This window comes from Bos javanicus, chromosome 17 (genome assembly GCF_032452875.1).
Source record: "Bos javanicus breed banteng chromosome 17, ARS-OSU_banteng_1.0, whole genome shotgun sequence".
NCBI classification, from domain to species: domain Eukaryota; kingdom Metazoa; phylum Chordata; class Mammalia; order Artiodactyla; family Bovidae; genus Bos; species Bos javanicus.
The window spans coordinates 69,903,267-69,916,945 of NC_083884.1; the positions used below are offsets into that span (position 1 = coordinate 69,903,267).

General features: G+C 53.9%; 1 protein-coding gene across 1 annotated transcript; it reads right to left on the bottom strand.

The window, feature by feature from the left end:
* Positions 1-3,523: 3,523 nt before the first annotated feature.
* Positions 3,524-13,679, bottom strand: SEC14L6 (SEC14 like lipid binding 6). The gene is made up of 12 exons (XM_061385352.1): positions 13,264-13,679; positions 10,974-11,049; positions 10,199-10,242; positions 9,168-9,227; positions 8,887-9,075; positions 8,476-8,571; positions 7,027-7,087; positions 6,826-6,909; positions 4,999-5,105; positions 4,785-4,924; positions 4,523-4,692; positions 3,524-4,328 (listed from the first exon to the last, which is right to left on the bottom strand). The coding sequence occupies exons 1-12, from the start codon at positions 13,315-13,317 to the stop codon at positions 4,216-4,218; spliced, it is 1,194 nt and encodes a 397-aa protein (XP_061241336.1). The 5' UTR covers positions 13,318-13,679; the 3' UTR covers positions 3,524-4,215.

The window sequence follows — 13,679 nt, forward strand, 5'->3', positions numbered from 1 at the left end:
ACAAAAGACAAGAGGGACCTGGCCTTTCCAAACCACAAATGACCAAATAGGGTGTGTGTGGAGCTACCTGTCTCCCCCTGCTGCTACCTCCTGCTACAGGGCCTTTGCACACGCCATTCCTTCTGACTTGAGCTCACTTCCCTTCCCTCCTCCTCCCATACTGCCTATTCGTGCCTCCCCGTCTCCTTCCCATCTCCTAAATGCTCAGGCAGACCCCTGCTCCTCTGTTGCAGAGACTTGCTCTCAGTAGACATGGCTTGGTTTGACATCTGATTCAGCCCCTTAACTGTCAGCCCCGTGAAGGCATGGGTCATATTTGCTGCTCATCTTTGGATCCACGTGCCCATTTCACATGTGCCAGACTGAGCCTCACAGGCTGGTAAGAGCCAGAACCAGGGTTTGAACCCTTATTTGCACTCAAGTCCTGTATCCTTAACCAATATCTGTCCTGGCTGCCTGAAGATAGAGGGTTCTAATAGAAGTCTGAGCAAGACCACTGCTCTGGAGGTCTTGGAATGTCCCCCAGAGGAGGTGGTATTTGAGTTGGGCCTCTAAGACAGGAAGAGGAGGAAGATGTTCTAGATGGAGGGGTTTGCATAAAGAAGCCTCCAGAGGCAAAAGGGAAGAGGGATACTCCAAGGGCAGGGGCCTCAAAAGACTGAGGTCACGCCACGCTGGGGACTATGCCTATGAGCTATCAGAGTGGGCGGTGGCCTTTGAAGCTTTTCGAAGAAAACATGGATGTGATTCCTCCTGCGGCAGGAAGATAACCTTGGGCGTGGGTTGAAGGGAGGCCTGGTGTGAAGGGTGGCCTGGCCAGGGCAAATGTTCAGAGAAGAAACACTGGTCAGGACGCTATTGCACAAATTTACGGTGGAGGTGGGCGGGTTCGTGGGGGAGCGAACAGTGAGCTGGGGCGGGTCAGAGCCTGGACTCTGTACCAAACCAGAGCTCTGTCACAACCTCACTTGGGGAATCATCAAAGAGCTACTCCGTGTCTGATCCATGGGAGTTATACCCTACCTGTAAACTACAAATTCATTACAGCTGATGGTTTTGAGCACTTCAAATACCCAAAGAGCAAATACAGAAACCCAGTGAATCCAAAAATTGTTACTACAGTTTTATTTAAGCTTGTTCTAGAGACATCCCACTTGAAACTGCTTTATTGATTCTTTCTTATACTTGTTTCCTGGGCTTCTCTGGTGTCCAGAGAATATCTTTGGCAGGTATTAGACCTGCCAATATAGCAGATGCAGGTTCAGGCCCTGAGTCGGGACGAGCGCCTGGAAAACAAAATGGTGATCCACTCCAGTATTCATGCCTGGGAAATCCCATGGACAGGGGAGCCCGATGGGCTACAGTTCATGGGGTCGCAAAAGGCTTGGACACGACTTAGGACGCAACAGCAACCATATATTTGTCTCCGTACCTTCCTTTGGTGTAGTCCTTGGGTTACAACTGTATTCTTTGACATCTTTAAATTTCAATATTCGTTTTCCACTGTTGTGTTGGAACTTTAAATCTCCATAGATCCAAATGGAAAAGTAAAATGTTTTAGATATTTCTTGGTATCAAAGCTTTGAGTTATTGGCCAATTAACTCTGGATTGGGTGGCGTATATCTGGGGGTTTCTCCCAAGGTGATTAAAGCCTGAACTGATGGGTATCAGGCTGAATTTACTATCAATAGCTCAAGTTCACTTGTTACCTCGATCAGACTTTGAAAGTTTACACTTTTTATTCATGGTTTGTTCGTTTACAACTTAGAATGGCCCTTTCCTTCTTCTCAAATATCTTTCTATGCTTTCCCATTTTTTTTGATCATTGGTCCGATTTCTCTCTACCCTGCCTCACTGGTGGGGCTCTCTGGAGGATGACTTCTGAGATGAAGGCTCAGTTTGTCTCTGGTGTTCCTCTCCTCAGAAGGCCACCTCGTACACCCCACGATGTACACACTGCTCAGTAGAGCTTTCCACAAGGGTGGACACTTCCTGTATCAACCGTGTCTGGCTGGGTAGTGTCAAAGATGAACAAAGTCAAACGCTAGTTAAAGAGGTAAAGATGGATTTTATTAAGCATTAGCTATCGAAATAGGGAAGAGAGACTGGCATAAACTGAACTCAACTCTGTTGAAAGAAAATGCAATTTCTTTCTTTTTTATTTATTATTTTTTTAACTGCATCAGGTCTTGGTTGTGACTCAGGGACATCAGCTGCAGCATGAGGGATCTAGTTCCCTGACCAGGGATCGAACCCAGGCACCCTGCATTCGGAGTTGGAGTCTTAGCCACTGGACCACCAGGGGAGTCCCTGAGAGGATGGAGGCTGAGCAGGTGAACCAATTCTTAGATACCCTCACACTAGGAAGGGGAGCCTGTGAGCCAAGACTTCTTTCTCGATGGGGAAGGAATGTGCATTCAGAGGGGCAGCGGCACAGCTGCTTGCTAGGCAAGTGTATTAATCACGTCTCCTATTTTCTGTGTTCTGATGCTTTGACACCTGGGGCTTTGTTGACCCTGGAGGGACCACCCCTCCCAGGGATAGCCAGTTCCTAGAGAGAGAGTCAAAGACCTTGATGCTGGGAAAGACTGAGGGCAGGAAGGGAAGGGGGCGATAGAGGATGAGACAGTTGGATGGCATCATTGACTTGTTGAACGTGAGTCTGAGCAAGCTCCGAGGGATAGTGAAGGACAGGGAAGCCTGACGTGCTGCAGTCCGTGCGGTCGCAAAGAGTTGGCCACGACTGAGCGACTGAACAACAAGAGAGAGTCTTGCCCACGAGTGTGCTTTTCAAATACGGAGCCCACACTCCAGCCTCCTCCTGCATCAGGCTCAAACTCAGGGCAACTGGTACCCAGAACCAGGTTCCAGACAAATGGGACAACCCCTTGACCCCAGAGCCTGAGGAAATCACCCAAAATAGCCAGTTCTAGGCCTGCTGACCCCGCCTCACCCATTCCTTCCGGGGAAACCGTAACAAAGGCTTTTGCCCGCAGGTCCTCCCCCTCCTTCCACCTCATGACCACCCCCCTCCCACCCACGCCCACCCACCGTTTCTCCGGGTGATCCCCTGTGGCATCCATGCCCTCTCCTCTTGGGAACTATGAGTAATGCATTATCTTTTTTTTTTTTTTTTTTCACTGAGAGAAGTTTTCAGTTTGATTTTATTTTTAAATGATGGTCATTTAATCTCTTAAGCATTTGTCATAAATTAATCAATTAACACCCGTGTATAATTTCTAATGTATCTAGTAGTACTCTGAGCTACTATGTGTGTGTATATATATATATATTTTTTTTTCTTTTCACATGAATGTCACAGTCTTGTTGGAGAGGAGAAACTGAAACATATGATACAGTTAGAGGACTAGTTAGGACTGCTGCTGCTGCTGCTAAGTCGCTTCAGTTGTGTCCGATTCTGTGCGACCCCAGGGACGGCAGCCCACTAGGTTCCTCTGTCCCTGGGATTCTCCAGGCAAGAATACTGGAGTGGGTTGCCATTTCCTTCTCCATGCATTATCTTTTAAATGGCAATTGTTTCCAGTTCTGTCGGTCATATTATACTTCACATTTTCTTTCTTTTTTACAGTATTTATTTATTTACTTTTGGCTGTGCTGGGTCTTCACTGCTGTGCGTGGGCTATCCTCCAGTCGCAGCGAGCGGAAGGCCACTCCCTGGTTGCGGTGCTTAGCCTCCGGTTGTGGTGGGCTCTCTTGCGGAGCACTGGCTCTCGGGGCTCACGCTTCAGTAGTTGCGGCCCCTGAACTCCAGAGCGCACGCTCCGCAGCTGCGGTGCACGGATTCAGCTGCTCTGCGGCATGTGGGAGCTTCCCGGGTCTGGGATCAAACCTGTGTCTCCCTCTTTGGCAAGCAGATTCTTTACCACTGAGCCATCAGGGAAGCCCTGCACATTTTTTTGTTTTAACACGATGTATTTCAGAACGGAACTCCCAACTCAGTATCGGTTGGTAGAAAAGGGGCCGCGAGTTTTCTCTGAGCTTGAATCACAGGGGCTGGAGAGTTTCTGTTGCTTTGCTGGCTGCCACAGTCCCGCAGTTCCAAAGATGCAGACCCACTGTGACAGATGGGCTGGGGCCAGCTCGGTAGGATCCCCGTTCCTGGGGAGCTTGGAGGGCAGTCTGGCTAGGGAAGGCTGTGAGCTCACTGCGGACCTAGAGGCCACAGAGGAGGGTGAGGGAGCCTCGAGGCTTGTCTAGAATTTCTCTATCTTCTCCAGGGAGGTTTGGTCCGGGAGCAGCACCTCCACGGTGTAGCTGATGTGCTTGGGGTGGATCAGGCTGTAGGTGTTGTCAAACCTCAGGACGTCTGCGTCGGCGGGACAGACATTCAGAGAGGACGCCCACCTGGGACCTCGCCCTCCTGTGCAGGTACTAGACCTGGGTGCCACTGCCACACCCGAGAGCCCGGAGCCAGGGCCCCTGCCTGGTGGGACCTGATGCACGCAGTGCACCTGCCCCCCACGCCCAGGTCCAGGAGGAGCCATCCCTGGCAACACTCACAGACGCCGGCTTCCGTGCAGGTGAGGCTCCCGTCCTCGGGCACCATGTGGGCGTTGTAGCGCTGGCTGGCCAGGACCTCCGTCATCTCCGCGGCCCGCTGCCGCTCCCCCATCTTGGTCTTCAGGAAAACCCCGAAGCCTATGTCCCCTCCGTCCGACGCAAACTGCCACCTGCAGGGGACAGGGCCCCACTGACCGCCACCTGCCTGGGCTCCGGGCCCCTCCTGACCACACCAGGTGTGTGTGGGGGGCGCCGTGCCCACCTGAGCACGCAGCCCGGGAACAGGATCTCGTTGTCCACCTGCAGGGAGGAGCCCCGGCCCACGGTCGCCTGGTGGTCGTACTGCACCCTCACGTGGTTGCGCAGGAAGTAATGCTGGGGCACGTCGCCCCCGTAGTTGATCTGCAGGCGAGGGTGGTGAGCGGGCACCGCACCACGGCCATCTCCCCTCCCTCCCCGTCCTCTGGGCACCGGACCTTGGTCAGGCACTTGGGGTTGCCATCGGGGTCGGTCATGGTCCCCCCGAACTCCATGGGCAGCTGGTCGGGGCTGATGAATTTCAGCAGCTCTTGCTTCCAGTTGGCTGTGGGAACAAAAGTGGGGCTCTGTGGGGGGGGTCGGGGGTTCAACAGAGGGAAGTGGGGCCAAGTCCAGGGCCGTCCTGTCCATATGACAGCCTCCCCCTACCTCCCACATACTCTCAGCGCCTCCAGGACAGAAGCCAAGAAGATCTAGGTCCACAGTGTCTGTGTGACCAGTTCCTGCCCCTTCAGCCCTGGTACCCACCCCTATCTGTCCAGGTGTTGGCCCATGAGGCATCTTTTTTTTTTTTTTTATTTTGGCCATGCCACGTAGTTTGTGGCATCATACTTCCCTGACCAGGGATCGAACCCGGGACCTCGGCAATAAAAGCGCTGAGTCTAACCACTGGACCACCATCTTTGCAGGGACTCAGATCAGTGTCTCCTGGAGCGTGAGGCTGAGCAGGGGCTTGTCTACCCTGGGCTTCCCTTTCCCTCAGAGACTGAACTCAGCCTTCCAGTCAGTCCCTGCCCTCAGCTCCTGCAGCTCCAGCACTCTCAGAACTGGGGGGAGGGTGTATCAGCCCTCCTCCCCCAACACTGCTCTGAGAAGCCAAGGTAGGTCCACAAAGGAGTGAGAGCATTATGGGAGCAAAGTGGGAGGAGGCAGAGGCGAACTCCCAGCATGCCCTGGGGCAGTGTGGACACAGAAATGAGACAGACTTCCTGTGCATTCTCTTTAAGGGAAAAGAACTCTTCATTTCTAGGCTATTATTTTATGGAAAAAAATTAAGATGTGTACAAAGATTCATCTATAAGCATCTTCACACCTCACTCTTCCCTAATGGTAAAACAAACAAACAAACAAAAAAAACCTAAATTTTGGACTTTACCAAAATAAACTTTATCACATGGTATGTGAAAAAGGTAGGTTCTAAAAGAGTATAACGTGGTATGAACCCATTTTTTTTTAATGAATTTCTTTGAAAAGATAGTACATGTTAATAATAGTTCCTTGAGAGACAGGATTTACTCTTTCTTCTTGATATATTTCTATATTTTTCTAAATTTCCAAATTTTATCAGGTATGTCATTTGGAAAACCTGCGTCTTTTTCTCCCCATTTTATGGGGGGAAACTGAGGAATCTGAGACTCAGAGCCGGTGACTCAGCCCACTTGCAGCTCACAGGTGGTGTTGTAAAGAACAACTCACAGGTGAGTTGTAAAGAATCCGCCTGCCAATGCAGGAGGCGGGGGTTCAATCCCTTGGTCCAGAAGATCTCCTGGAGAAGGAAATGGCACGCCACTCCAGTATTCTTGCCTGGGGAATCCCATGGACAGAGGAGCCTGACAGGTTATAGTGCAGGGAGTCGCAAAGAGTTGGACACGACTGAGCAGCTGAGCACAAGTGTGATTTGAAAAACCTGCCTCTTATGCTCCCCATTTTACAGGGAAGCCTGAGGAACCTGAGACCCAGACAGAGCTGGTGACTCAGCCCACCTGCAGCTCATAACAGACAAAGTCATCCCTCAAATTCACATCTCTCAATCCAGAATTGGGGGCCCTCACATAGGCTGCCTCTGGGGTCTCTCAGAGCCCTCCTGGCCCCTCAGCCCTCTGGCAGGTGGACACATTGGCCTCAACAGTTGCTGCCTAAGGGAGTGGGTCCCCCAGAGCAGCTGTGTTCCCGAGCCTGGTGCCCTTGGGTTCGGGAACCCTCAGGTCTGCGGAGGAGCCACCCTCAGACCAGGTTCTGGAGCTGCAAAGGAGCTGCCCACTCACCTCCAAGGATCAGCACCTTCCTGCGCGTCTCCTCAGTGATGTATGGCTTGATCAGGTTGAAGGCCACCGGGAAGAGCTTGGGGGCTGAGACAGGCACCGTTTCAGGGTTTCCTGAGGTCTCCTTTCCCTGCCTCGTTGCCTCCGTGTCCCCTGCACCGCCCCCCACCCCCACTTATGCATATGCGGAACTGCTTCACTCACCTTTCACAACAATTAAATTCTTCAAAATCTCAGGGTAGTTTGCCTCAAGTGCTGAGAAAAACTGTAGGGTCAAACTCAGGTCAATGCACAAGATGCAGGTGCCTAAATGCTGCCCCCTTAAGGCCCCTGAGGCCTCTCCAGACACCCCAAAAGCCTCCCAGACAAGAGGAACTCCCCCTGTCCGGTTTGTTGGGTCCCCGTCTCAGACACGCCCCCCGAAGCCATGAGTGCAAATTCTTGACAGATTTCCAGGGGATGACCCCACCTCCTGCAGACCAAAAAAATCCCCCTCAGTCAGGTCCCTGGAAGGATCCCCTCTATGTGGCTTTGGGAACAAAATGCTTCCAGGATAAGAAACATTCAAAGTGGCAAGGCACGGCTATTTTTTTTTGTAATTGGAATGTAATTTACATCCCATAAATGTCACCCTTTCACAGTGTAGAGTTCAGTGGCTCAGTGTACTCACCAGGCTGTGTAACCATCAGCACCGTCTAGTTGCAGAATATTCTCACCACGCCGGAAGGAACCCCGAACCATAGCAGTCACCCTTCCCCACTCCCTGCAGCCCTGGTTGACTACCAGCGTGCTTTCTGTCTCTTATGGATTTACCTAATCTGGATATTTCACATCAAGGGAATATACGTGGCCTTTTGAGTCTGGTGTTCTCAATTTATTATGTTTTCATGGTGGTTCTTTTTTTTTCTGGACCTCGGCGCACAGTTTATGGGATTAGTTTCCCAACCAGGGATTGAACCTGTGCTCCTTGCACTGGAAGCGTGGAACCTTAACCACTGGACCGCCCGGGAAGTCGCTCGTGGTGGTTCTTGAAATGTTAAAATTTTTAGGTTCTCTGCTATCCTGGATTGAGCAGAAAGAAAAGGCAGGCTAGCTGCCCCGGCGGAGGCAGACCTTATCAGGGTCTCCCTTCCTTCCTCAGGACCCCTGAAGATGACTTGCTCCCAGCCCCCTCCCAGGTAAGAGAGGGTGAGCGGGGAGGGAGTATAAGAGGGGAAGGGATACCCACGGGGACCCTGACCAGCCTGGGGACCAAGCCCTGCTGTTGTGACCTCCCGGACGTGCGGTGGTGATGCTGAGGTGATGGCTGTGGCTTGGCACAGCCCTAAGAGACTTCGGGTTTGAAAGGATCCCTGCAGGGTCTTCCGTGATGGTCCAGTGGGTCAGGAATCCACCCTCCACTGGAGGGAGCGTGGGTTGGATCCCTGGTCAAGGAACTAAGATCCCACAAGCCTCAACCAGAGAGAAGTCTGTGCTCCACAAAGATCTGACAGCCAAAATAAATAAATACATAAATATTTAAAAAAGAAAAAAAAAGAGCCGCAAAACTGTGGGTGGAGTCAGAGAACCTCCCCACACACAGCCCACACCAGCAAGCGAGGGGCAGAGACCCAGGCGAGGGGACACCCAGCCCCCTGGGTAGGGCTCCCTCACCTCCTGGACGAGCTCCACTCCTGGCTTCCACAGATGTCTCAGGCTCAGCCCCTCGAAATCAAAAACAGTCGAGATTTTCTCCACTTTCTTCCCCAACTGCAAAGGAATGCTGAGAGGTGAGACCCCAGGAGGGTCTGTGCCCCTCACAGCCCACAGGAAGTAGGGCTGGGCCTGGCTCATCCTGGCGTGGAGGTTTCATGCCGGGAAGCCAAGTGCAGGGAGACAGGGCCGTCCTCAGGGGCACCCTCCCATCGTCTGCCCCTGGGAAGGCAGGTCACCCGAACCGTGTCTACTCGGAGGTGCTGGGAGGAGCCGAGGAGCTCAGGGAGGCAGGTGCCCAGTGCTGGGGGCTGTCTTGGAGGGGGCCAGATTTCGGCGGCCCAGGGGGATGGGGGGCCCTGGGACCCCCACCTTCTGGCTCTGCTGCTCACAGTCTCGCAGGAGCAGCTCCAGGCTCCAGAAGTTGAATCTGAGCAGCTCTTGTTTGGAGACGGAGAGGAGGAGGCCCTTGAGATCCAGGCCCCTGATGATGTGGTACCAGACGGGGCTACCCTCCCTGTCATGGCCGCAGAAGCCACTGGGCTCGTACAGCCTGACCACCTGGATGGATGCACAAGAGAGCAGGGCTGGGCGGTGGGGGCCGGTTTGATGGAGAGCCGGGGTCTGGGGCGGGCAGGGCGCTGGGGGCTCACCTCTGAGGGCTGCCACGCGAGGATGTTGTCCAGATCTTGTTGCTTCCGGAACTTCATGTGCTAGAGACAAGGGAGGGTGGGGCGCAGCTGAAGACCCCTCCTGAGCCAAAGGGTCTGCGGGGACCCAGGGATGCCAGGCCAGGCCCCGCTGCCGGCAACCACTGAGGGCCCGCCAGGGCATCCCAGGCTCCATGGACCCAGAACTGAGGGTGGGGATGCAAGGGGGACGGAGGAGATGGGGTCTGACACAGATGAGGACAGAAACACTCAGAAAGGACCACGTGAAGCCCGCATCCGTAGCTGCCTCTCCCTGAGTCATCCCTCCTGGTCCCCAGGCTCCTGTCTCCACGTGGCTTTCCAGGGAGCCCCACAAGCAGGGTCAGACTAACCCTAACCCCAGCTGCCAGTCACCCTTAGTCAAAAGCCTAGACTCCCTAGGTGGCCTGCTGGGTCCCCGGGGATGGGCCTGGGCCACCCACTCAGCTGCATCTCTCCCCTTTCTCTCTAGGGCACAACCTCCTGTGCGCCTGGGTTACTCCAGCTTGCCCGCACCTCAGGGCCTTTGCACGGCTCTGCCCTGTCTCCAGTCATCACACGGCTGCCTCCTTTTGGGCATTCGTGCCGAGGCCAACACATCGCCCTTCGGCAAGGAAGGCCTTCCTGCCCTCCCTCACTTCTTTCTGCCTTACTGTCTTGGCTGCAATTTCCACTCTCAGAAATTGCCTTGTCTATTTATTGATCTGGTTTCTTTCCTCTCTCTTTCCACCACTGCACTCTCCCCAGTGCGAGAAGCAGCGAGGCTCCACTTTGAGGTGCAATAAATGGGCGTTGCAAGAAAGTAAGGAAGGAAGGGAAGAGGGAAAGAAAGAAGGAAGGAAGAAGGATGGAAAGAAGAAAAGACAGGGAATTCCTGGCAGTCCAGTGGTTAGGAGTCCAGGCTTTCATGGCTGAAGGCCCGCGTTCAATCCCTGGCCCGGGAGCTAAGCTGCCACAAAGGGCAGGAAACGGGGCCGGGCAGGTGTTGCCCTCACCTTCTGCAGCATGGCCTCTGATTTCTTCAGGTCAAAGCTCCGAGCTGCAAGGAGGAGATAGGGTGGTGGTTGTGGACTCCTGGGGGCAGTGATCCTAGCTTGTGCCCCTCGGTGGGTTATTGGCCTCTGGGGTACTGTCCACTCAGAGGTGCTTGGAAGAGTCAAAGAGCTCAGGGAAGAAGGCTCTGGGTGCCCAGTGCTGGGAGCTGCCTTGGAAGGGTCGGGCTGTGGCTACCCGGGGGCTGGGAGGGCCCCCGGCCCCCTTACCTCCTGCCTCCCTGATTCCCTGGGCTGATAGCAGTGGGTGTGCCCCTGGGTGGGCCTTGGTGGTGGCAGTAGAGAAAGAAGGCACTACCCAAGAGGAAGCTAGGAAGAGAAGGTCCAGAGAAATAGCACGTGGAGTCCCTGCCACATCCATGGCCACCGTCAGGGCCCTGGGGACCATGTTGTGCCCAGGGATCTTTCCCTAATGCTCTAAAACCCTGAAGAGATCAGACCCTCTGCATCTGGTGGAATCACAGAGCCAGGAATTATGTAAATCAAGAGCCTCTTCCACTCTCACACATCATTGAGGATGCCAATGAAGTTTTGTTTTTTAGGTTATACCTGTTGATACTTACTCAGTTAGAAACTAAAATTGTACACAGAAACTGTGTACACAGATAATACATATTTGCGGTTGCTTCCAGTGCCTGTGATTTGCAGCAACTTGTGACACAACACGAGAGACCTCGTATGCCCTTGACTTTCATCTCATGTTACTGTCCATGCTCACCTCGGAGCCAGCGGAGCAGGAAGTAGTCGTCGGTGCTGGGCAGGACGGCCAGGATATCCTGCACGTTCTCCCGGAACTGAGGGCAGAGCGGGGAGAGACCCGGGTGGGCAGGGCCGCACGGTACCCCACGGCCGCAGGGGACAGGCCGGTGCCACAGGCCTGCAGAGCCCGCGGGAAACGGGGTGTCTGAGTAAAGGGGGCCCACCTGTGCTGGGGGAGCCGAGGCCTGGGCCAAGTCACGACAGTTCCCTTCCTTCCTTTGGGAAATGGGACAATGATGATGAACCAGTTGCCCAAAGAGAAGATGAGATGCAGATTTTTTTTTTCTTTTCCTTTTTTATTTTGGCTGCACCATGAGGCTCATGAGATTGTAGTTCCCAACCAGGGATTGAGCCCAGGCCCTCAGTAGTGAGATTGCAGAGTCCCAACCTCTGCACCTGCCAGGGAGTCCCTGAAATGTGGAATAAATGAGATTTATAGGGCTGACTCTTCCCTGACACCCAAGGGGGCAGGGTGGGTCCTCCTAAGGGCCTAGCTCTCCACCCTCAGGGAGCCCCCAGGTCAATTCAGGTGGGAGGGTAGGTGACATGGAATCTAGGCCCAGAGAGGTGGAGTAATTTGCCCAGCGTCACACAGCAAGAGGCAAATGGTGTGTTTGATCCACACCCCATCATCCAGGCCTGAATGAGGGGTGACTCCACCCAGCCTGAGAAGACCCTCTGCAGACAGGCCCCCGGAGGCGATGGGGCAGTTTAGCTGGGCCCCAGCCCTCTCCAGGGGCTGAGGGTGCCACTTCTGTGTGAATGTCACTGACTCTGAGCCAGCTCTGGGGACTCATGGATCTGGACCAGGACTCAGCAGTCCCAGTGCCGTCTGGCCTGAGTCATTCTCCTCTTCCTGCATTTCAGTCTCCTTCGACTCCAAATAGGAGGGTCAAAGAACTAGCTCTGGGCCCCCCAGCCCCAAATGAGCTGATAACCTCTGTCCTCAGAAACACAAGGAAGGGGTTTCCCTCGTGGTCCAGTGGCTAAGACTCCAAGCTCCCAGCGCAGGGGACCTGGGTTTGATCCCTGGTCAGAGAAGGAGATCTCACAGGCTGCAACAAAGACCGAGCATGCCACAACTAAGAACCCGTGCAGCCAAAGAAAGAATTTTGTTTAACATATATTTAAAGAAGGAAAGAAGCACAAGAGAGTGTTTGGCCCTGAGCTAATCATACTGCTAGTACACCCATCCCCCCGCCCAAGGGAGGAATCTGAGGCTCACGTGACCTGCTCTGCCAAGATCTGGACCTAATTCTGTTTGTTTGTTTTGGCTGAGCCACGGGGCTTGTGGGACCCTCGTTCCTGGACCAGGGATCTAACCGGGGCCCTTGGCAGTGAAAGCGACGAGTCCCAACCACAGGACGGCCAGAGAGGCCCCTGGACCTAATCCTTGACCCCAGTTGTCTTGTAAGAGGACGTATTCTCCCAGCCTAGCTGGAATCTGCCCTCTTTCAGATGTAGAATTCTTCAACGGCAGGATTCAGGGCCTCCCTCCATGCTACTGAGGTGAGCGACTGTGCCTGGAGCCCTCACTTGCCGTGTTCAAGCCCGAGGGAAAGACCCCAACGAGCTAGAAAGGACGCGTGCCCGCTCCTGCATCCCCCAGATCATAGCTAAGGCTGGGACCTGCCACCCCAGCAGCGCTCACCTGTGGGGCCCTATAGAGTGGCCACTAATGTCTGAGACATGGCCAGTCTAAATCAAGATCTGCCGTGAGTCTGAGATACACGCAGGATTCTGAAGACAGTACCAAAAACATCTCAGCGACCCTTTTTATACTGATTACAGGTTGTGGCAATTGATTACATATTGATTACATATCGTTGTTGCAACGATAACAACTTGGCTCTATCGGGTTAAATATATTACAGGGAATTCCCCTGCAGTGCAGTGGTTGGGACATGGCTTTCACCGCCAAAGCCCAGTTCCTGGTCCGGCAACTAAGACCCTACGATCCGGCCAAAAGTAAATGAGCAAAATATATTATCAAAATTGATGTCACTTGTTTCTTTTCCCTTTTGTAATGTGGCTGTTAGACACTTTGAAGTGACAAAGATGGCCTGCAGTTGTGGTTCACGTTATGTTTCTATCGGATAGCGCTGGTGTAGACACTGGTCTCCAAGACCCTCAGAGTTGGGAAGAGACCTGGGGGTACAGAGCTCAGAGGGAATCAGGGGCCCCTGGGGCATTAGGAGAAACTGAGGCCCGTGTAGGACTCTCCCCTCCCCACCCCCTGCCACACTCACCTGGGCCAGCGCCCTCTCCTGCGAGGGGCTCAGGTCACCCACCTGCCCACTCATGCTGCCCACGGCGGTGTGGGGTCCGGCTCCCTGGTCCTGAGTGCAGGCCCCACTGTGTGTCTCCCTGCAGGCTCTCCTGTCTTCTACTGAGCTGCTGGCCCCACCCCTTCCTGCCAGGCCTGTCCTCTCTTCCTGGCCGAGGTCATTCCTTGCCAGGTGCCTAGGGCACTGACCCTTGACTGGCCTGGATTCACATCCTCCTCTGTGAAACAAGGGCAGCGAAACTTGCCCCACAGCATGTTGAAAGGTGACACCGCCTGTCGTTACACACCCAGGGGCTGCTCTCCACCCTGCCTCTGGGCCCCCACCCCCAGCTCCTGTGTTCCCAGCAGGAGCCTCCTTGAGCCAGGAAGGCCACCACT